The 24,611-nt window shown below is 45.0% G+C and overlaps 1 protein-coding gene across 2 annotated transcripts; it reads right to left on the bottom strand.

Moving 5' to 3' along the window:
• Positions 1–596: 596 nt before the first annotated feature.
• On the bottom strand, positions 597–22,943 carry LOC117872814 (cytoskeleton-associated protein 2-like). Of its 2 annotated transcripts, XM_034761602.1 has the most exons (8): positions 22,828–22,943; positions 17,295–17,361; positions 13,072–14,378; positions 10,716–10,917; positions 8,251–8,406; positions 7,148–7,211; positions 2,311–2,506; positions 597–1,694 (listed from the first exon to the last, which is right to left on the bottom strand). In XM_034761602.1, the coding sequence occupies exons 1-8, from the start codon at positions 22,926–22,928 to the stop codon at positions 1,478–1,480; spliced, it is 2,310 nt and encodes a 769-aa protein (XP_034617493.1). In that variant the 5' UTR covers positions 22,929–22,943; the 3' UTR covers positions 597–1,477. The 2 variants fall into 2 exon arrangements, with proteins under 2 accessions (XP_034617493.1, XP_034617494.1); XM_034761603.1 differs by lacking the exon at positions 17,295–17,361 and having other exon boundaries at positions 22,828–22,896.
• Positions 22,944–24,611: the final 1,668 nt, after the last annotated feature.

Here is a 24,611-nt window from a genome sequence, read left to right as displayed (position 1 = left end):
ACTCAGTGTGGAGACTGGGACCATACATGTATTGAGCAGACAAGATGCTTTAGAAATACTTAGTCACCACGAGTTTGGAAGAAGTTTCCTCACTGGTCACTGAAATACTGCACTGCTGTGGCAGTGGGAGGTCCTGCAGCCAAACCAGCTGCTCCAAGTCAAATCCTGAGAGTTTTCCTGCACCCTTTTAAGAGGCACAAGGCTATTGGAAGTGCCAACATTAGTTGTGCTGAGAAGCCCTGCTCATGTGGTGGGATTAGAGCCCAGGGCCTCTTTGCAAGGTCTTTGCTTTGCTCTGGTGTCCCCTCTTGGCTCATCAGGACCCTGCTATTCTGCTATTTAATGGCTCAAAGTATTCAGCATTAATTTATTCATCCCAGTACCACCACCTTGGTCTTAGATAGCGCTCTTCCATCCATTGAGCTCACAGCACTTTACAAAGGTCGGTATTATTCTCCCCCATTTTATAGATGGGGAATCAGAGGCACAGACAGGTGAAGTGACTTGTTCAAGGTAACCCTGCAGGTCAGGAGTAGAGCCAAAAACAGCTACCTTGTGTCTCAGGCCAGTATGCAATGCACTAGGTCATACTGTGGCACAGGGTATGTACATTTATTAAGAGTAGTAACACTGTAGAAAGGCAATTACACATTTACCCCAGTATATTTACAGGCCTCCCCTTTAGTCAGGCAACTTCCATTGCTTGCCAGGCAGGGGATAGTTTTAGCCAGCGTGTTTTCTTTCCAACCAGACGCTGGGCCGGGTCGATTGTTACCTTCCATCCCCACGGCCTGAGTGACTGGGCAGCTGTGAGCACAGCTGAGCCACCGTCTTTGGGGGGCAGTGGAAACATGCAGGAGACTTAGGGAAACATGTAGGAATGTGGTGTATATTGCCCACCCCTCCCCCTGGGCGCTCGGGGGAGACATTCCAGGGAAGGGCATGGGGAAGGTCGTCCCCTTCCTGGAAAGGGAGGAAGCCTCATGCCGAGGGACTCAGGTTGCGCTGGGTTTATCTGGAAAACTCCCAAGGTTTGGGTAGTGCAGCTTGGTACAAAAGGCCCAGCCGGGGAGCATCATCTCAGGGGCCTGTCTGAGCCCGGCCTGCCATGGGGCTAGATCTCTGGATGGGGGCAGAAGTGCTGGTCCCCCACAGGGCAGGGAACAGGTCGAGAATCACACCAGATGCAAGTAGGATTCCGGGGGGTGGGGTGGCCAGCGAATGCCCTGTATTGTAGCGTATAAATAAGTGCAGCCCTGTGTGCCCTCGCTGATTATCCTGTGGCATCCCGTCAGCTGGTGGGGGGCACAGTGTCAGTGTCAATGGGGTGGGGGGGGATGCTGTCAGCGTTGATTGGGGTGCAGGGGGGCATCCCCCTCCGCAGGACTCTGGAGTACCGGTAAGTCCTTTAGGTTACTTTCACCCCAGACAGAGGAACCCATAACAGAAGGCCATGAAGCTTGTGGACACCACCAGCCTAAAGCTCCAGCTCCTCCTCTTCCAGCAGGGCCTCATTTTTACGAAACACAATCTGGCTCACATCCTCCATGGCCATTATTTCATCAAGGGAAGACACTACGGTGTCATGTTCCTTCAGCATCTCTGGGTAACGGGATATGGCATGCTCTATCCGCAGAGAACGCCGCACCGGGGTTAAGAATTTCAAGTCTTGCATATCAGACAGTCCCTTCATTCTGCAAAGAGTAGAAGAGGAGAAAGAGCCACTTAGCAGAAGCTTGGCTGGTTGAAGAGTCCCATTGCCCTGGTCTGGTCTCCCCCACATAGACCCTGGACAAAGACCCAGCACTATAAAGCAGGAGAGGTTTGGGGAGGATTTCCCCTACCCACAACAAAAGGCCCACTCCCATCTGAAAGGCTACAACATGGATCCCTTCACTGAGGCTTCCTTCAGATCAGTCTCCCCCTTAAAAAAAAAAAAAAAAATCACTAATCAGGGCTACCACAGCTCTGCAGGGCTCATTGTGCTGATGGCCACTCTGCCCACCCCTGTCCACCATCCTTTTTAAGGTCTTCCCCACATTTTGCTGACCTAGAAACAAGCAAGACAGACCTCAGGGCTGATGTAGTTGCAGCCATAATCAAGACACTGCAGGATCAACACTCTGCAAAGCTCAAAAGCAAGACAAGAAGCCAAACACCCGCCCCATGACCCCACACTGATGGCAGATCTCTTGGCTAGTGACATGCTGGCTGATGGCAATAGGGAGAAAGGTTTGATCACTGGAACTGAGGAACAATATACAACAGCAGGGATAAGAGCAGCTTGAACTGCAGGTTACAGGTTCTTACCTGGGCACGGGAACAACTTGTAACTTGACCGAGGAGACTGGCTTGCTAGTCAAGAACCTTAAACTGGACTGTGGAGTTGCCACAACCTGCTCTCTCATGCCAGGGCAAGGAGTTCTGGGCCCCTGAAGCACCGGCTGTTCAGCTGCATCCTCCACTATAGGAGAGCTGACTCCAGCAGAAGGGTGTGCAGAGACCCCTGGAAAGGAAGAAAAAGGGCAGGTCAATTCCAAGTTTTGTGGCCACAACTTGGCTTAAAGAGGGAAGGAAGGAAGCTGCAAGCTCGAGTAGGGTTATGGTAATGCAACACTTTGGAAGAAGCCAGTTTTCAATCTGTTCTAGCAAACAGTGACTTGCAAAAGAAGAGAACTGGCCGTGGGTCCTTCTCTGGGATGGAGTGAGGCACCGCTAAGGAAGGTTTTTCTGTTTTTAGAAATACTAGGAAGCGGATTTTTGAAAAATTCACCCTGGAAAAAAAAGCACACGTTTAACAGGGATGGAAATTAACCCCCAGAACTGCTTTCCAAGGGATGGGATAAATTCATCAGCACTTGAGTCTTTAAATCCAGATTGGAAATCTTTTCCTACAGAGATATCTTGTAATGCAACCACAAATTATTGGACTTGACAGTGAAATCAAAGGGTGATAATTTCCTGCCTGGATCACAATGGCCCTTTCTGGCCATAACATCTATACAATATGTATCTTCTCTACACTGGAAAGCACTATGGATCTTTGGAGAAATTGATGTATTATAGCAAACACCAAGGAAGTGACAGCTGATTAGCTGAGAGGGGAAATGGAATTTTATTCCAACTGTAACCTCTATTTAACCCAAACAACCTAAAAACAAATGGGAGAAAAGAGTTCTCTATTAAGATTTAGCAACACTTCCCCATGATTGGAAAGCTCTTAATTCACATCTGAGACCTCCAGAAAAAACAGATTTGGTGGTCCCGATACTAAGATGACAAACAAGCATGAAAAATATTTAAAAACCTGAGGCCTTCTTTATCTCAAAGCAGCAAAAAGACAGACCTCTATTTATTTTTCCTTGGCAAGTCACCTTTACAGAGCATTTTCAGTTAGTGACTCATTCAGTTATGAGCACTAAGCACATTCATGTCCCTCAGAAGGATGAACAGATTAGAAAGTGGGTGCCTAGATACCAGATATACTGCTGGGGCTGGCTGTTTGATTAGAAGACCAGCAGAGGCTTGAGGGTGGGGTGGGACAAGAGTCATTATCTTCTTTTATCTTCTTGAGAATGGTTGTCACTGCTTCTCTCCCCCATTGCATTTGCACTGAGAAACCTGCACTTCATCTCTTAACGATCACAGGAAACTAAATGTACAAGTCCAGGATTCCCAGGCATACCTTTCTGCTGCCCATAGGTGGAGAAAAGCTGAAATCTTTGCTGTCCTGCCCTGTAACACCTGAAATTGCATCCTTTACCCTTCCACATAGGGCCTATTCCAGCCCCATATGCAAGTACATGTTGCATGGTCAGACTTAAGGGAGCATTGTATTCAACAGACTGTGTTGTTAGTTTCTATCCCCTTGCCTATAGCATGACCTTCCATAGGCATGGACTTATTTTTCCAGGTGGGTGCTCCACCTCCACTCCACCCCCTCCCTCGAGGTCCCACCCACATTCCGACACTTCCTGCCCCCACTCCTGAGGCCCCATGCAGCTGCCGAACAGTGGCCCAGCTGAACAGCTGTGGCTGGCAGATGTTGACCACCCCCACTATTTTTTTCCATGGGCGTTGAGCCCTGGAGCACCACGGAGTTGGTGCCTATGCCTGATTCTCTCCTCACTTGTAGCAATGTAAATCAGGAGCAATCCCAATGAAATCAGTGGAGCTACACCGATATAAAATTAATGAACCACAGTTGGTTCACCAGCCTGGGAAGCAGTCTAATGAGGCGCTGTGGTTCACCAGCAGATATAAACCCAATCTGACAAGCCAGAGAAAGCACATCAGACTGGCAGTGCCAGCAGGAATCTGAAACACATTTCTTGAGTTGAAGAGGGTACTAAGCAGGGGCGAGTCTAGCTGGCATAGCTATACTGGCAAAGGCACTGTAGTGTAAACAAGACCTGCATTAACCATGTTTTTGGGCAGTTAATTGCCCTTGTTTCTTGAGGAAGAGGTGTTAGTGAGGGGGCATGACTGGAGGGCACCTCTGGGAGGGGAATGATCTGCTACCAGCTCTGCCCTCCTCCTGGCCCCACCATTCCCCCGGTAGGGCTGGAAGGGCCATGGGAAGAAAGGAGGATGGTAACTGATGTGCTGTGAGGAGCACATCCACCAGCTGGAAGCAGCAAAAAGAATAGCAGAGACCTCCAGGAGCTTCCCTACTTCAGGGAGCTATTGTAAAGGAAGGGGCTCTGCACAGCCCTCTGCAGTACAGGAGTATTGTTGTATGTGTGGAATGGCCCATTCTGTGGGGTGTGCTCAGATGAATTAGGATGCTCCAAAGAGATGAATAGTCTAACGCAATAGCTTTGGGTGGTGAGTTCCCCTCTACCTCAGTTTCAGTTGTGGAATACCATTGTTCAAGATAATCTCACTATGCATGTCAGTTTTAGAGCAACTGGAATATTATAAGTTTTCTTGGGGGGGGGGGGGGGGGGAGAGGAGAGAAAACGCCAGTATCTGGGGAATGCCTGACCCAAATTATTCCAAACTTGCACCATTGCCCCTGTTGTGGCATACCTAGATAATCTCTTTGTGCATGTGGAATTAATAGAGTATTTTGAAAAAAAAGCTCATAATGCAGAGGGAGGACATATATTGGGAACCTCTTGATCAGATGACCTAAACTTGCATCATAAATTCTACCCCAGTCCCTGAATAGCTTTTTAATTATTGCTTCCCCAAAATGGAAATGGGTGGTGGAAATTATCCACAATTGATCCCGAGAGAGTAATATCAGGATCAGAGCCATAGTTTGAGCCCCAAGTATGTGTAAAAAAAAAAATAAATAAATAAATCAGAAGTTTAAGAAGTGTAAAATTTGGATGTTACATGATTATTTCAGTGGGACTGTATCTCACTTAAACAACCTCAAAAATCTTGACTACTAAACCAACCCTGTGGTAATTTTCAAAGACAAGATTTTTTTTGAGGGCCAATTTCCCTGAATCAGTTTTCTCTTACCCTAACCTATTCTGTTGTGCTCCCAGCACTCTGTTCTATATGTACTTGCAACGGTGGAAAGGGAGAAATTTTCACACCCAGATCCAGTCTTTCAGCCCCACAAAGTCAGCAGTTACCCTGAATTCGGGGAATTATGATTGCAAAGGCTAATTTCATTTTTAAAGGTGATCTGTAAAGGGGCAATAACTGAGACTGTGCCTTCATTTGTTTTTCCTCTGATGTGTACAGAAGGTATGAAGATTTGGGGGCCTAGGTGATTTTTTTTGTTTGCATGTTTGTTTTGGGGAGGGAAGATACATTTATGTTGCCTCCTTTTATGTTAAAGATCCAGGCCCTGCCTAGCCTAGGGGACTCATGCTTTGGCTTTGTCTAGACTAGAGTTGGTGGTCCAGTTAGAATTTGAGCTAATTGATCCTAAATGCTAATTGTGTTGAAAATTGAGGTTCTCCACAAATGTTTGTTTTGGGACACAAAGTTTTGTGGTTTGCCTGAGGCATGTCCTGAGACTTAACAAGCAATTGGCAATCTGACTGTAAATGCTAATCAATTACAAAAGAAGGACAAATGCTAGTCCAAACGAAGCCTATGATACCAGGAGAACTAGTGAAATGATATTCACAAGAGTCAAAAGACAGAAAATTGAGCAAAGGAGAGGGGAAGGGATTTTGAAAAACTGTTTTGTCTGATTTTGTTAACACCTATTTAACTTCAGTGCCAAATGAGTATTTTGGATAAAGAATGCATGCGTGCAAGGGAGGATGAGAGAGACAAATTTGTCCCTAGATTTTTACTATCCTGGGGGGGGGGGGGGCAGGACAGTTTTCCCCCCCTAAATGGCACCCCTGAGGACAGACACTTCCCCACCTAGGCAGAGCAGAGCAGCTCGGCACTGGCAGAAATGGGGGAAGGCAGTGGCAGTGACTCTGCAGGCTCCCCCACCCCAAACTGCGCCCATGGTGGACTCCCCTCCCCCTCACCTGACACTGCAGCACCCCCACTCCAGCCAGGCTCCCTCTGCCTGAAACAGGACTCACCCAGTACTGCCTGCAGTTGGAGCCAGCTGGGAGCTGGAGCTTACCCAGGAGATCTAGGTAGGCGGCAGGGCGACCCAGGTGAGCAGGGTCTCACTGCTGCTGATCAGGCTGGGCTTCTGCTGAGCAGAGGGAGCCCTGCACTCCCTCCTTGCCCACCCCTAACCCTGGCTGGAGCAGCTCCCTGAGGCTCCTGGAGGAGGGCTCCCCTCCCCCATCGAGGGCTGAAGCAGGGTTGGGTCAGCCTCTGCTGCAGCAAGCCCAGGAGCTACAAACATTGAACAGCTCACAGCAGCTGTCTACTAACTGGATGGTGGGGGCGGGGCTGCCTAGGAATTACTGATCCCTGGCAATAGAGCACCCACGGAGTCCGCGCCTATGTGACTTACGTTTTCAAGATTTAACAAGCTAGCCTGGCTTTCAGGGGATAGGGGGGTTGCTCAGTGCCTATGAAAGTCAGAGCACTTTGATGCCCAAATTTAGGCACCCAGGTCAGAAAGCTGTGACCCTTATCCTGCACTCCTCAGGAAACATCATCCCTCTTCAGAGGACCTTTTCCCATTCATGCGCTCTTCCAGTTTCACCCAGCTAACCATTTGCTCAGCCTTGTCAAGGCTTAAGTTCCATTTAGTACGGGTTACCTTGGTATACATTGTCTGTATTCTTCAAAAACTCAACAACAACTTCTCTCAGCTCCTGGATTGGCTGCAGGAAAAACAATTGAGAACTTTAAGGTCAGAGCACACTTGACTCAGGAAAATGTGAGTATCTGAACCAAGACTTTGGGTCCCAAAGAGTGTAGTGTGTTCGGAACTCACTATTCCATTAAATCACAACTCATCTCCCCACACCAGGCAGCCAAACCAAGGTGAATCAATGATAAAGAGGAGGGGAAATATTTGTAAGTAGACTGAAGTCTGTTCTTGGACAAGCAAGCAGAGGATTGCTAGATGCTGTCAGCAAGAAGAGAAACATTCCACCCCCTCCACACTTGGTCTGTGTCCTTACAGTTCTGGTGTCTACAGTATGTTCCTGTTTTCTGGGGAAGCCTGTCACACACCTCAATGTCAGACTTTCTAAAATAAAGATTAACTGAGACCATCCCATGCTCCTGAGAGGACTACAAGCCAGGGTCTGCAGGGACACCAGGTGGAAACGGGCTGGGCTTGAGTAGATGGAATATGACAAGAAATAGTACAAGTGCATAAGAGACCTACATATTATGGCTGCAAATTGACAGCTGTGCAGAGTCTGCCCATAACTCCTCCCACCAAACTATTCTGCCTTCATCAAGCCACAGCAACTTCCAAACTCTGGTTGAAAGGAAAACTTAACATTGCCCTCCTTCCTACACTGTGATGGGGAGCAGGTGTCTCAGTGACTCCTGTGCGTTTGGAGAAAGGAACACAATTATACAGTTGACCAACCATCCTCACCTAAAATTAAAGCTAGAAGTGTAGCCATTTCAGTATGTCTATTCACCCCCATATAAGCAGCTTTAAAGAGACATTCAACTCATATGTTTAGCCACAAACACACACCCTCTAGCCAAATCTGGCTATTGAGCTCCAGAAAATTTGTTTAGCTTATTGGAGAGGATGGGTCACCATCGCTGTTTTCCCCAGCCTCCTGGGATAGGAAATATCTGAATGAGGTTTGCTGATGTCGAGGCCACCAGAACTAGCTGGGACATTTGCGAATTCAGAGGAAGTTCCGATGAGAAGTTTGTGGAGCAATCACTCACCGCAGCACCAGCACAAACTGCTGCTTCATACAACCCAGTCATGTCAATGGTGCCATTACGAGCCAGCAGCTTTGCCTTGCAGATCCAGAACTTGGCAAACTTCTCTGCCTCTGGGATACTGGACAGTGTGGTGAAGAGCTCCTCTGAAGGAAAACCCTGCAAAAACAGCCATATCAGGAAGAGAAGTGCAGGTTAGAATGGAGGAAAACCACTGACAAGGTTAACGGTTAACATCCCTCAAAGACAGGAAGGATGGTCTTATATTTGAGGCACCTGACTGGAACTCAGTTAAATACCCAGTTCTGACATATATTTACTGTGGTGATTTTGGGCAAATCATTCACTTTCTCTGTGCCTCAGTTTTTCATCAGCAAAATGAGGATAATGTTGTGACAGAGGCCTATTGGTGGTTCACAGCTGTGTGTTAACAACTCATTAGGTCTGACATACTCACTACACCTAATACACTGTTGTCAGGATATATACCCCAAAAGTGTCATGTAATATGTCATTAAAAAACTAACTTACTAATCATTAATATTCTTGAATGCTGTATGTATGATCAACCCACAAAGGATTATACAGATGTGCTGGAATTATGATTAAAATGTATTTAAACAAGACAGGTATGGGGGAGTTGATAAACAGGTATTTTCCAGACAAAGGAATGCAGTTCCGCCTGCTTGAATGTGCCTGCTATGTAAATTAAGCAAGGTGTGACAAAGGACAAAGAAAAGCATATTTGCATGCCAGGCAATCAAAGCCATCGGCAGAGCAAGTGGAGGAAAAAGTGATCACTTAATCTCATCGGGGGATGGAGACTGTGCCCCCAGGAAATCTTCCTGCCTCTTGAAGTTTGAGAGACTTTTCAAAGGTTTACTGGACTATAGAGAAAAGGGCAGAGAATCCCAAAGTTATCCTTCACCTGAGGAGGCAAGGAAAACAAGCACCTTGGACTGTGTGGGGATTCTGAATAAGAGCTAGTCAACCATTGCTGGAAAAGAAAGATCGTTCAAGGTAGTCCTCACCAAAGACTGTAGCTTGTTAAATTAGGTCTTACATCATTAGAAAGCATATTTTTATGTTTGTTTGTAATCCTTTCTATCTTTATTCCTTATACCCGCTATCACTTAATCCTATGTCCTTTTGTTAAATAAACTTGTTTTACTTTTACTATAAACCAGTTCAGTGCTGTGATTTAAATGTCTGTCAAATCCCAGTTAAATTAATGAGTTGTAGTGTATTGTCTCTTTAAAAGGAGCAACAAACTTAACCTCTGCAAGTGCTCCAGGAGAGGGCTGGACACTGCAGGGAGACAGCTTTGGGGAAATTCGGGACTGGGAGAATGTTGGTCACTGGATGGTGGAAGGCAGGATGTGACCTGCACGACTGTGTGTGAGCTGTTGGTGTCTGAGCTGTGAGCCACAGCAGCATAACATTTAAGGCACCTCGGGTTGCGGGGCAGGCAGTCTGGGTTGAACCCCAAAGTGTCACAGATGTATCCTAGGGGCGTTGCGATGATACATTTAGTTTTTGGGCTGATACTGTGGTAATGGGGACTATATAAATACCTATACAGCTCATGTAAAGTCATTTGGCATTTCCAGCAATGAAATTCAACAACAGTAAGGTTCTTCAAGCATGTACATCTTTAGACACAAGTTAAGGTATGATGCTGGACTTGGAAGTTTCTGGGACCAAATGCACCGTGAGCAGCAAGAAAAAAATTGTGACAAGATATTTTAAATAATGGGTTACACTCGTATCAATTATTTTGTCATCTATTAATGATGTAAAATTCCCATTTTAGCACAGATTTCAGTGCTGCTCTGCTGCGTAACTTAAATCTCCACAGTATCCCAATTATCTCTCTTACTGCAGTGGGCTATGGAATCTGAGCAACAGATTTTCATCCAATCTTAAGTATAACATTAGTATTTCATTAGTAGGAAAGAAACTGGCTCAGTATGGACACTAATACTGCCTCCAAGATCATGGATACTGCAATTTTGCCTTAGATCTGTACTGGCAGTTTGCTCCAACCCAGATGGCTACACCTAATTTAGGTGTCAAAGACCAAATTGCAATGGTCCTCAGCTTGACTACAGAGGCACTGCAGAATGGGGATGCTTGATAAGAACTATAAGAACGGCCAGACTGATGGTCCGTCTAGCCCAGTATCCTGTCTTTTGACAGTGGTCAATGCCAGATGCTTCACAGGGAATGAATAGAACAGGTCAACTATCAAGTGATCCATTCCGTTATCCAGTGGCAGCATCTGGCAGGCCAGATCCAAGCAGTAAGGCCACTGAGCACAAAGAATGCTGCATGCTGGGGCAGGCAGTCTTCACAAACCATGCCCCTGTATGACAAGTTAGGGTTGCCTCAAGCTACCTCTGCCTAACAGTCTCTCAAAACACATTAAGAGGAGCAGGTTGTTAAAGCCACTCCTGCTCGGTCCTCACCTTCTCAGCAAGTTCCAGACACTCTGCCAACATGCCATTGATCTTGTCCGTCACGCAGAACTGCTTTCTCTTCTCCTCCTTCTCCATGCCATTCCAGAAGGACAGGTTCATCATCTCCTTGGTTGGCTTTTTAGCAGGCAGTGTCATGGGTGGACGTTTATACGATTTCCCTTTGGATGCCAACCACTGCTCCAGTTGCTTCCTATCAAAGGGCAAAGAGATCGTTAGGCCATCAACATCAGATTACAGTTCTAATCGATCCCCTGGGCTACAGCTCTGATTTTTGTTTTAGTCATATGTCGAGTCCACTGTGTTGCTCATAAAGAGCTAATAGATATGACAAACATTCCAAGATCTATTGAAGGCTAGGAAAGAACCCTCTTTTTTAAAATTAAAGAGTCAGTTGCACCTCTTCTTCCCTACTCGATGATCTGGTGAGGTCACTGGTGTTTCCATTCAGACTGTAGCTACAGTGTTTGACTGATTTATAAATAAGTTACTATATTTTGAATACAGCCTTCTGCTGATTCAGCATTAAACCAAAGCCATATGCTTCAACACTTGTCCTATGCTATGGGAAATTTCAGAGAACCTGTCTTGCTGCATCTGAACTTACAATCTCCTTCTATTGAAAGTGCATCATTAGCACAATCTCGTTGCATTCTCAGGCCCACTGCAAAGTTAAAATGACCCTATTCTAGCAAGTTTCACTTTACTGTTTTTGCTGCGGGTAAGTAGAGGGGAGGGGTAAGATATGCACAGGAGAAAGGGAATTGCAGAAAGGGTAGGAAGAGCTCCAAGTTTAGCAGAGACCTACTTGCCAGATTGATATGAAAGAAGCTACCCAGTGTGTTCCAGAGACAACACTCTGATGGGAGGAGAAAGGAGCCCAGAGTGCTTCCCTTCTCCTTCCCCTTGAATTTCAAGAGGACCCAGTCTCCATTCTTGATCAGGTATATTTTTGAAGCTCAGACTAGAAGATATGATGACCTGGCAGATTTAGGCCCTACTAATGGGCAGCTCTAAGCAAACCCATCCAGTTTAAAATTATTATATTCAGGACCAAATGTGTTAATTCATAAGATCTTTCAGGTACTTTCAAATACATTAGAAGATTTAGATTCCGTGCTTTCCAATGAGCCCAGACAGCAGCTTGAAATGAGCATGAGACAGAGTAATTCAATATGCAGCAAAGTTGTGGGGTTTTTCTGGAGACAAGGAGCAGTGATTTTAGTAAAAGAATGGGCCCACCACCCAAAATGATTGCCTGTTTGTGTAGTCTGCAGGACAAAGGGAAAAAGTAAGGTCCTTTACCTTTCAAATGTTCTGGTCAGAAACAGGCCAGAGCTTGATTGTAACCTGGATGGTGAGGCAGACTCATGCCTTAGAAATCTCATCTATTTCTCATCCATATGTTTTTTCAGTCTCTGGACATTAATACCAGTCAGAATGTAGAACACCTCAATAGCCCAAAACTACTAAAAAGGACAAACTATTACTAACAGAACTTCCAGGTCAATTTAAGAAGATATTCCATCTCCTTTCAGATTGACATAATCCTGACTAGATCTGGTAAACTATTTTTGAAGGAATAGAACACCTATTGAAATGTTACAGATATCTTGGTGCAGCTTAGCAGCATGTCTACTTGGCACTAGGCAATAAACATTTCACTTCCCCAGACCGGATCTGTCCATATCCCAGACAATAGCATTTACCCTAGCCTGCTTTCAGCAGATGACATCAAACAATGCACTGAATACAATTCAAAGAGCTGCATTTCCTGCATATGTTTTAGATATTGCTTGTTGCATGGGAAATACTGAGCCCGTATCTCTTATTCACAGCGTTGTTTAGAAGGGTACTGACAGAATACTGCAGTTTAATACATATCCAAATTTTGGACGCAATCTGGTGGGAAGCATCCATCTGTGAGGTGGAAGAACACTGGGATCCTGGTGAACAAGTGAACCTCGAGCATCTCACTCTGCCTCAGGATGGCTGTATTTAATTTAGCAATAGGCAAACTTTCCCTTGAAGAGGTACTTCCTTCAAGAGGTATCAGTAGCGAATTAGACACAGCTACTGCACCAGTGGAGTAAGGGAGAAGATAGAAGCCCAGCCAGGGCATTTGACCCCCTCATGGAGAGGAGGGCAGCAGAAAGGTAAAGAAGAGCCCTTGCCACCATGAGGCAGGAGCTCATCTCCTGTGTGTTGACTCTGAAGAGGCATTACCTCCTGTCTCTCCATGAAGACAACTTGTCTTGGTGAAGGGGTGAGGAAACAGGTTAGCTGCCATGTTCAGGGTTACAGGCAGGAGGGAAAAGAGGAGAGAACCAGAAAGGAAGTTACTTACTTGCGATTCTCAGCAGCTGGAGTCTTGGGATCCTGATTACCCAGAACCTCTTTTTCTCTTAACAGCTCTCGCTTGGATGTTTCTCTCATATTCCTAAGCATGCCAACACTGGCTTGGTCTCTGGACATGCATGTGCTTGCAGTACAGTTTCTGGGGAGAGTGCTTTTGGATTTTGTATCACAAGTCTGAGAAGCTTTCTTCAAATCTTTAATGCACTGCTTCCCTTTTGTTGCATTCGTTTGCCAGTTGGCTGTGCCACTTGTTTTTGAATTGGGTCTCTCTGACATGGGTTTTGATTTTGCTTTCAGTTCCATCACAGAGGGCCTCTTGGAGACATGAGAATTTATGGGAGATCTTGTCAGTTTCAGATCTTGTCCAGCTCTAACCTGTTGTTTGGACCTTCCAACTTCCAGAGCGCCAGGAGTTTTACATGTTCTTGAGGGCTTCACATATTGCTTTCGTGTGGGCTGTCTTGCAAGACCAAGCATTCCAACTGCCCGTAATTTCACTGTGTTTTGCCTCATAACACTGGGATGTAGACACTGTTTTTCTGTACCCAATTTCTTGGATAGCCGAGTACTAGAAACAGTAAATATCTGGGAAGGAGGCACTGACCCCCGGGCTTTGCTGCTGGGTTTTTGAGGACACATGACTTTACAGCCAGGTGGAGATTTTGCTAGTTTATTCCAAAGTAGTTCCTTACTGGTCTGACAGGCAGTAACTCTGTCTTTCAGACAGACATTGTTCCTTGGAGCTGTGCCCAAGGAAGGCCTGTGAACCAAACCTCTTTTGCTCTCTGGCTTGTTTAAACCAGTCCTAGATTGTACTTTGATGTCCAGTCCAGACTCTGTCCTGTTCTCAGAAGATTCTAGAATGGTTTTACTAGGAAGAGTTACTTTATCACAGTCTACCATTTCTTGCAAATTCTCTGTTACTGAGTGGTGCTCCCCACAGTGGGGATCATTTCCAGTCTGGGTCAACATTACAGCCCGTTGATCTGTGACTAACCCTGGATTTTCAGATTTCACAGTCTCTTGTATTTGATTTAACTGATGACAGGTAGATGATGATGCTATTCTGTTCAGTTGCACACAATGGCTTTTGTTTGGTAGAAGGTTGGCAGGTGGCCCTGTCCTCTTTCCCAGAAGGTTGGGGGGTATACTCTTTGGCCTCTGGGACCCAGGGGCATTTGAGGATCTGTGCTGAAGAGCACGACGTGTACTTCTTGTGTTTTTGACAGCAGGTGCATGATCCTTCGGTATGCATTTGGACACTTTTGAGAGAACATCCTTCTGGGGCTGGACAACCTGAGGAGAGAGAAGATAACCATCAGTCTTAAAAATAAGAGAAATGAACAGAATCCACCAACAGATTCTAAATTAGACCAGGAGTTCATACTTCATATACATTTGAGAGATAGAATAAAAAAAAAAAAAAAAACAAAGAAAAGAAAACTAGGACTGGAAGGGACCTCGAGAGGTCATCGAGTCCAGTCCCCTGCCCTCATGGCAGGACCAAATACGGTCTAGACCATCCCTGATAGACATTTATCTAACCTACTCTTAAATATCTCCAGAGATGAGATTCCACAACCTCCCTAGGCAATTTATTCCAGTGTTTAACCACCCTGACAGTTAGGAACTTTTTCCTAATGTCCAACCTAGACCTCCTTGCTGCAGTTTAAGCCCATTGCTTCTTGTTCTATCCTTAGAGACTAAGGTGAACAAGTTTTCTCCCTCCTCCTCATGACACCCTTTTAGATACCCAAAAACTGCTACCATGTCCCCTCTCAGTATTCTCTTTTCCAAACTAAACAAACCCAATTATTTCAGCCTTCCTTCATAGGTCATGTTCTCAAGACCTTTAATCATTCTTGTTGCTCTTCTCTGGACCCTCTCCAATTTCTCCACATCTTTCTTGAAATGCAGTGCCCAGTACTGGACACAATACTCCAGTTGAGGCCTAACCAGCGCAGAGTAGAGCGGAAGAATGACTTCTCGTGTCTTGCTCACAACACACCTGTTAATACATCCCAGAATCATGTTTGCTTTTTTTGCAACAGCATCACACTGTTGACTCATATTTAGCTTGTGATCTATTATAACCCCTAGATCCCTTTCTGCCGTACTCCTTCCTAGACAGTCTCTTCCCATTCTGTATGTGTGAAACTGATTTTTCCTTCCTAAGTGGAGCACTTTGCATTTGTCTTTGTTAAACTTCATCCTGTTTACCTCAGACCATTTCTCCAATTTGTCCAGATCATTTTGAATTATGACCCTGTCCTCCAAAGCAGTTGCAATCCCTCCCAGTTTGGTATCATCTGTAAACTTAATAAGCGTACTTTCTATGCCAATATCTAAGTCGTTAATGAAGATATTGAACAGAGCCGGTCCCAAAACAGACCCCTGCGGAACCCCACTTGTTATGCCTTTCCAGCAGGATTGGGAACCATTAATAACTCTCTGAGTACGGTTATCCACCCAGTTATGTACCCACCTTATAGTAGCCCCATCTAAATTGTATTTACCTAGTTTATCGATAAGAATATCATGCGAGACCGTATCAAATGCCTTACTAAAGTCTAGGTATACCACATCCACAGCTTCTCCCTTATCCACAAGACTCATTATCCTATCAAAGAAAGTTATCAGATTGGTTTGATACGATTTGTTCTTTACAAATCCATGCTGGCTATTTCGTATCACCTTACCACCTTCTTGTTTGCAATCACTTGGGCCCTCTTTCCACACACATTCTCAATCGCAGAGGCCCTGTGGTAGTTGTCTACATGAAAAAGTAACTGACACAGCTGTCCTGAAGTTTTCAATATCAGAGGCCACATGCATGGACCTCTCCATAAGGTGCATCCTGAGATGAGACTCAACTTTTGAGTGCACTTAGAGAAGTCTGTGATGGCCCATCTTCTAAGCAAATGAGGCACTGAGTGTGGCAACATCATTAAGAGGCACAAGAGCCTTGCAAACAGGGTAGTTCTTAAAGCTTGGAGATTTATGCATTGTACGAGTATTATCCCAATACATACATGCGCCATTCCAATGGGTACTGCTGACCAAAAATCTCCATCTCAAGTGCACTAGGCATGCACATACCAACAGTGGAATATATATGTTGACAATCACTCAAAGGAGAACAAAAAACATTTAAAAATAGTAACTGAAGGTGGTTGAGTTTTGTTTGGATGTAGAACACACTTTCAGTTCTGAACTTCTGTGCAGTATTGCTGCCCTGGTAGACAGCTGATGTTTCACCCCAGAGATAACTCTATTTTAGTAGTGGCTGAAACACCAAGCATATTGGTATGTTTCAAAGTCTGCATTTAATGCTTAGTGACTAGAGGTCTTCAGCATTTTTAATATATTTATTAAGAAAGGATTCGTATTTAATTGCCTCCTATGCCAAGCTAGCTAGCACTCCATTGACACCAATCTCTTTAGGGCAAGGAACCCATTTTATTCTGTCAGGTTTCAGAGTGGTAGCCGTGTTAGTCTGTATCAGCAAAGACAACCGGGAGTCCTTATGGCACCTTAGAGACTAAACATTTATTTGGGCATAAGCTTTCATGGGCTAAAACCCACTTCATCAGATGCATGGAGTGAAAAAATACAGTAAGTACAGCACATGAAAAGATGGGAGTTGCCTTACCAAGTGTGTGTGTGTGTGGGGGGGAGTATCAGTGCTAATGAGGCCAATTCAATCAAGATGGACGTCGTCCCTTCCCAATAGTTTACAAGAAGGTGTGAATAACAACAGAGGGAAAATTACTTTTTGTAGTGACCCAGCCACTCCCAGTCTTTATTCAGGCCTAATTTGATGGTGTCCAGTTTGCAAATTAATTCCAGTTCTGCAGTTTCTCATTGAAATCTGTTTTTGAAGTTTTTTTGTTGAAGAATTGCCACTTTTAAGTCTGTTATTGAGTGTCCAGGGAGACTGAAGTGCTCTCCTACTGGTTTTTGAATGTTACAATTCTTGATGTCTGATTTGTGTTCATTTATTCTTTTGCATAGAGACTGTCCAGTTTGACCATTGTACATGGCAGAGGGGTATTGCTGGCATATATCATATTGGTAGATGTGCAGGTGAATGAGCCCCTGGTGGTGTGGCTCTTATTACGTGTTTCTACAGAGCCCGTAACCACGCCTGGGCTGATTCCAGCATAGAGTACAAAACTAGATCATCATAAGAGAAAGGTCTTTTCTACTTACAGGCCCTGATTTAGAAAGTCGTGGTAACTGTGGATTTGGCTGATTGGTCCGGTCCTTTAAATAGGGTCTATAGAAATCAAACAAAATATCAATGTACCAAACAGGATGTTGAATGAAGGATTAAACATTAGGCAACAATTCAAAAGCAGTTTTAGTGTTGATAGTTTTTTGAGCAGCTTTTTAATAGCAGAAACCAGTTAGTTAACTGTGTGACACTGGCAGACCAGGTGCCAGCTTATGCCAGAGCCCTAGGTCAATTCACTTGTGTATTAGTATAGATCGAAGTGATTGTTAAATGTATGTGTGACACTCTGTACCCTAAAGCAACACCCTGACACCTCCATATTTACCATGGTGATATGATTAGGATACGTTTTGTACAAAGCATTCCTTGTAAGGTATCATTTTAAAAGTCTTAATCTGTTGAACATTAATATCCTGTGGAACTGTATGTGCTATCATTGTACGTGGAGTTATGCTATGTGTGTTTTACTGAAAACTGTTGTGAAGTTGGAAACACCCACATTCAGCCTCTCAAGTACAACAATGAAGGGGCCAAGTGTGCTAATGGCCCATTAAAGGGAATACATACTCTCAAGGCCTGTCCCAGGAACCATATACAATGGAGACTTCTCAGAGATAGCACCTATGGAGACTGCCTGCCTCACATCATAGCAAAGGATCTTTCCAGCAAGCTGGAAGAAGCTATAAAAGGGGGAAGTGACATCATCGCTTGTCCTCACTCCCCTCACAACTCAACACCTGGAAACACATCTGTAGAACAAATACTGATCTGGGGAGGCGGTCCGAGGCTGAAAAGAGGAATCCCACCCCCTGTGTATGAAGGAACTATACCATCAGGGTGAGACAATGCTTGATTTAAATATTTCTGTAGTTAATAAATCTGTTTTATATTTTACTTAAAACAGTGTGTTTTGGCATGAAGTACTTGGGAAATCTGTTCAGGAACAAGAGCTGGTGCATGTCCTCTCCACACTGAGGGAATGGGTGGACTGGGTTATAAACGTACACTGGTCAGGCTTCTGACCAAGGCAAGACGGGACAGTTCTGGGGTCCTAGACTAGGGAGCTGTGGGGAATTGGCTGGAGCCTCTTTATTGTGAGTAGTTAGCAAAAGCATTCATGTATCACAGCTGGGTGTGTCCCTGCCTATGATTTTTTTTTTTTTGAAATTGAAGAGAAGATATATTTACCATTGAAATAAACTGGCATTGGAAGCCAGGGCATAGGCAGTTGTGAGCCAAATCTAATGCTGCAGCAGCCAGCGTGAATGCTGGACACAAACCCCAGGAAAGGCGCAGCACTAACAAGTCCAGGGCAGTTTTCCCTATTTCTCACGAGGCTTGGAACAGCCAAGCACCCATGTGGGGTGCAGGAGGTGCGAACCAAGCAGCTATGCTAAGCCTGGAGGGTTATTCCATCTCCACTCCTGCACGGGGAGCTGCTGTTCGTTTCTCACCCACGGTACCGGCTCTGGCACATGTGGGTCATAAGTCCATTTAGGGAAGACGTGCTTGTACAGATTCAGCATCACCATGTCCTGGGATTTCAGCTGCCCATCAAAACAACACTTCATGTGATCATGACTCCCTAGCGGCTCTGTGATGTGTCCTTTGCGGCCCCACTTGGTCCTCAGCTCCACCAGCTTAAACCACAGCACATTCTCTGTTAAAGAACAGCTGTCTTGCTGAAGATTTTGAAAGGGTGACCACTGAGCACCAGCCGCTTGATGCCAGTTCCAGGTTGCACCCCAGGGAACTCATCACAGTATGAGAGTGTATTTGGTGTCTAAACTTCATGAGAACTAATGGGACATTACTTGCATTGTTTTCACTTATCTGTATCCTGTTCTAACATAGTAGCAAACATTTACATTGTGTATATCCCTGTAACAAAATAACTCATCAAAGGACAAGGACACCTTGTGAAATGCAAAAGAAGAACATTAACAAAAAAGTACTAATTTCAAAGCAAGTGGTCATTGTGTGAGATGACTGAGGTCAAAGACCTAAAATACATTCCTCGCTCTCTGTCATCAAAGGAAAAGCCCATGTGGGTACTGACACTGTCAGCTTGTTTTCTGTGAGAAGAAGCAATACGTATGGATTCAAGGAAAGATCCTTCATCTCTGGATTGTTTGGATTCTTACAGGGAAGTGTATCAGATGCAAAGCAGAAATCCCCAGAAAATCTGATTACCCTGAAAAGACTTTTGGGAAACTGGCAGTTTATTACATCACTGCCACCATTTGGAATTACAAACTGTGATTTATCTGTCCATATATTTTACCTGCTTTAACTTATCTATAACTCTTATTTCCTTTTCTTAGCTAATAAAACTTAGTTTACTATAGAAATGACTACCAGCGTTGTCTTGGGTGTATGATAGAGTACCAGTTTATTTAGGATAACTGACTAGTCTCTTGGGACTGGAAGCAACCTAAATGTGATAAAATGGTTATCTACACCAAAAATTACATCACAAAGTCCAATATTGTCTAGGTGGCAAGATACACTGGAGAATCTAAGGCCTGGTCTACACTTGCAAGTTTTTGCGCTAAAGTCAGCTTTTTGTGCTGAAACAACAGTGGCATCCACACTGACAAGTCACTTTTTGCGCCAAAACTCCTTAGTTGCAGCTCTGTAATAAAACCACCCTGACAATAGTCATAAGACTTTTTGCGCTGAGGCTTTAATGCTGTAGTGACAATATGAACGCCTCGATTGCTGTTATCACTGCAATTGGCCTCCGGAAGTGTCCTACAATGCCTGCAGTGACCACTCTACTCATTGTTTTGAACTCAGCAGCCCCGCAGGCATGCGTCCCTCCCCCTTTCAAAGCTCCTTTCTGATGTTCTGACAGCCTTGGCTGCTGTGCTGCTCTGAGACAAAGTAAATCATTAATGAGGAATGCTCCTGCTATCTCCCAGAATAGGAACAGAGGCAGGCAGGCAGGCGTGTGTGTGTGACAGTGAGAGAGACTGTGCTGTGTAGAGCCATGGAGGGAGGTGGGAGCCGAGGTGGGGGTCTCCCCCTCCCGGTATCTCAGGACTGGTTACTTCCGATGGCTGTTTGAATTTATGAGACAGCATGCCGACACTCTCCCCAACACACGGTATCTTCGCCGCCCCCCCCCCCACTCCCTGTCACACCGTCTCCCCACCACATTTCAGTTGAAAAGCAGCTGCCGATGGGATTGAGAAACCTACATCATGTGAGGCTGTACCTGCCCCATGAGGCATTGCAAACCCTTCCCAAAGCACTCTACGGCCAGTTGCATAGTGGAATAGCTACCACAGCTGCTCCAGCGACACAAGAAGCTAGTGTGGACACGTAACAGTACTTTTAATTAAAGCACTTTTATTAAAGTGGTATAACTTTTGGCGCAAAAACTTGCCAATGTAGACATACTGTAAGGCTGGGGTGGGGAACCTCCAGCCCATGGGGCAAATCCAGCCCCCTACTTAATTTCATCAGGCCCGCAGCAAGTCTCCGCACTGCTGGCTGGAAGCCCTGAGCCTTGGTGCCCCCCCACTGCGGGGGGAAGCTAGGGTGCCAGGCCAGTTGGGCAACTGTCCCTGTGGTCCCTTCTAGGCACAGGGATGACCAGGGAAGCTCCGAGTCCATGTGCACCTATCCCCGCCCGCACCATACAGAGCCACCTGGCCACATCATGACCGCCTCCAGGAGTGGCACGGGGCTAGGGCAGGGAGGGGAGCCCACTGTGCTGCCACCTGAGGTAAGCGGCACCCAGCTGGAGCCCACACCCCTCACCCCCTCCTGCACCTCAAGCCACTCCCAGAGAATGCACCCCCACCCTGAACCCCGTGCCCCAGCCCTGAGCCCCCTCCCAGACCCCAATCCCCTCCCAAAGCCTGCACCCCAATCCTCTACCCCAGCCCGCTCCCTGAACCCCTAATTTCTGGCCCCACCCTGGAGCCTAGGGGGAAGCCCTGAGGCCCCGCCCCCCCAACGGGTCTGTGTGGGGCCCATGACTGATTTTTCTGTGGGTCACTGGCTCCCAATAGAAAAAAAGGTTCCCCACTTCTGCTCTAAGGGGACTGTTTGTGACTCCATAATAAGACTCGTATAGTGATCCAGGAGTTCACAGTTGTTATTGGCTTGGTGAAATCTAATTCTAAAACACACCACCAGTCGGGAGCCACTCCAGACAGCATGACAAACTGCAGTGCGATATTAATAAAGATTAGCAGCTCAACAGGAATTTCTATAGAGATTAAGTTTTGCTTAGTAAGGTGCTCAGATACTACTTGGATGGTGAGATACAAGGACCTAGATAGAGAATATGTATCTGATCATAACTGTGCGCTGACTAAGTGACTGAAAGATTATGGATTTTCTCCCCTCCCTACTAAGCTGTATTTCTGATCTTTAGAAACCGTCAAGCCACATAGCCCTCTTGAGGCCCTGCACTACCACAGGCAACATATGGATTCAATTTGGCCAATATTTGAAGGGCAGGGAGCCAGTTTTCCAACCCTGGCTCCCAGCCCTTATTCCTCATCACCCCACAAACATATATGATTTAAAAAAAAAAAAAAAAAAAAAAAAAAAAAGAGGGCTCGCCTTTGCCATAGTATTAGTACTTGTCAACTGAACATTAGGTCAGAATTAAAGAGTCAAGATCAGAAAGTCTCTAATGCCTCTCCTCTATCACCTCACACTATCTGAGCTATTTGCTTCCTCTCCTTGAGAGCATGACTTCAAATTTATTAGCACCAAATCTCCCCAGATCACCTGCAAATTCCCCTGCTCCCCTATATTTTTACTACCTCTCTAATGTTGGCATCAGCCACAAAATGCAATCATTATGCAATTTACAAACTTCAATTAAAGACAGACAAAGCACTTACACAGAATATAGTTCAAAGTCAGCTAGAAATCTAGTCAATTAAAAAAAAGGTGAATTAAGAACAATTTCAGGTTCCACATCTGCTCCTACCCACACGAATCCATCTGCCAATTTGTGGCTTTACAACCTCATTTTTAAAAAATGAAATGTTTTTCTGTGAGAGACCCCCACAGAAACAAGGGAAATTGACCAAGGCCTCTGTCCTCCAATAGGATTTCCTTGAGCATAAGAGTGTCCTCAGAAATCCTGCTTCAAGACTGGGGCCTAACTGACAACACAAGATTTTTTTTGTCAAATACACAGGGTGATTAATTTTTCAGTTACAGTAATCTTAGGTCTAACTTTAGTCAACATATTCTGACCAGTGTAATTTGAGTCAACTATATCCCTTTAATTGGACAAAAAGGCACAAAAAAATACCTGAAGAGGCTATAACTAAGAAGAGATGATTCTGTTTTGTGACAGCAACTCTGTGGGGACCACAACTTGAGAACCAGGGTACTAAAATATGTTCCTCTTGTCATTATAGGGGCAGCTAAGCACAGAGAAACAGAAATTCTCAGCTAATCATTAACTGAGAATTCTGAAGTTAAGTATTAACAAGCAAGACAGGATTCAATTAGAAATTTGTTCAAACTCACTTTGTATTTGGACATTTCAGCTTTCCTTTACTTGCTAAATACTCCTGAAGCTTCTTCTGCCGCTCTTCTGCAACGAGATCACAGTAAAGTACAATATACATTTTTTAAAAAATCATAGGACTTAATATTTATAACATATTAATGAGAGTGGCTGATTTGTTTTAATTCACATTTAAATTATTTTACCCTAAAACAAATCTCTTGGGCTCCCTTCTCTGCTGACTGCACTAGGTGACACTATTCCTAGAAATATGTCACTGAAATCGATGCACCATAAAACTAATTCATGTTTGTTGTGTTAATATTAACGCTAACATCTGAAAGTAAGACCGAGTTCTAGAAGACATAACAAAGCAAGGTCTCATCTTTCACATGAAGGTTTGTTTTGTTTGAGGTGATTTTGGGAGTACAGGGCAGGATGGTGCTGTGCTGAATCTTTCAAAGGTTGAACTAAAAAGGAGAACTGAGGCTATGGCTACACTACGGACCTTAGAGAGGCAAAGGTCTGCGGTGTAGCAGCTCTAATTAAACCATCCCCAATGAGCGGCAGTAGCTATGTCGGCAGGAGACACTCTCCCTCCAACATAGCACTGTCCATCCCAACGCTTTTGTCGATTAAACTTATGTCAGCCAGGGGGGTGGTTTTTTTCATACCCGACCAACAAAATTTTGCCAACAAAAGTGCTAGTGTAGGCAAAGCCTAACATGACGTTTGCTGCCATCACATAGTTCACTCTGCTTGTGTGTTATACCCCTTGCCGCATCTTGTGTCTGTCCTATCTATTTAGATTGTAAGATTTTGGGGGCAGAAACTATCTATGACTGTTTGTACAGTGCCTAGCACAATGAGGCTGGCCCCAAGGCACTAGCATAATAAACATGTTAAATAAAATGAGTTAATAAAGATGCTTCTCTCCCCCCCCCCCCCCCAAGTGAGTGACGTTTCCCTCTGGTGTTATCCAGACAGGTGATCTGCTAGGTCACTCCAATCCTTGACTTGGGGAGCCAGTCTTACCCTGCTCTGCTGTGAGAACCCCTACGCCTAGGCTGTTCACACCCAGCCTCTGGCATGTAAGCTGCTGTCTTAATTGTGCAACTAAATGACACTAGCCAATATCCCTGGTCCCAGACACAACCCTAGGAACTTCCATCTTGCAGTGTCCAGTTATGCCCCATGGATGCTGCAAACTTATATGAGTTTGTTAATTTAACAAAGAAATTGATATGTACCAGGCTTGTTATCCCAAAGGGAGTCTCTAACACACTTCAAACCAAATGTACTGCTTCAGGTAGAATAAACAAATTTATTAACTATGAAAGACTGACTTATAATCATTTAAAATCTAAGCATAAGTCAGATTTGGTCAAATGAAATAAAAGCAAAATAAAAGCATTCTAAGCTGATCTTAACAATTCTAGTACCCTTACAAACTTAGATGCTTCTCACGACAGCCTGGCTAGTCACCCTTCAGCCAGGCTCTCCTCTTTGATCAGCACTTCAGTTGTTTTGTGTGGTGTCTGTACATGTAGGTGGGAGAGAGAGAAGGCATGGCAAATGTCTCTCCCTTTTATCATGTCCTTTCTTCCCTCTTGGCTTTGCCCCCATCCCTTCAGAGTCAGGTGAGCACAACCGCATCACAGTCCCAAACTGACCAAAGGAGGGGGGGGGGGGGGAAAGAGGGGGACAACGACTCACTCAAGAGTCCAACAGATCCTTTTGTTGCTGCCTAGACCAGCGTCCTTTGTTCCTGTGTGGCTGGGCTGGGTTTGTCCCATACATGCCC

The sequence above is a fragment of the Trachemys scripta genome, chromosome 2 (assembly GCF_013100865.1).
Source record: "Trachemys scripta elegans isolate TJP31775 chromosome 2, CAS_Tse_1.0, whole genome shotgun sequence".
NCBI lineage: Eukaryota > Metazoa > Chordata > Testudines > Emydidae > Trachemys > Trachemys scripta.
This window is presented reverse-complemented; position numbering and strand designations above follow the sequence as displayed.

Bases quoted from the DNA above. Each gene is read 5' to 3' on its own strand.
- LOC117872814 (XM_034761602.1), bottom strand. From the start codon at position 22,928: ATGTATATTGTACTTTACTGTGATCTCGTTGCAGAAGAGCGGCAGAAG. The intron at 17,362-22,827 runs GTGAGTTTGAAC...TGATTTCTATAG, and splicing joins CTGAAATGTCCAAATACAAA to ACCCTATTTAAAGGACCGGA. The intron at 14,379-17,294 runs GTAAGTAGAAAA...CTCTCTCCTCAG, and splicing joins GACTTTCTAAATCAGGGCCT to GTTGTCCAGCCCCAGAAGGA.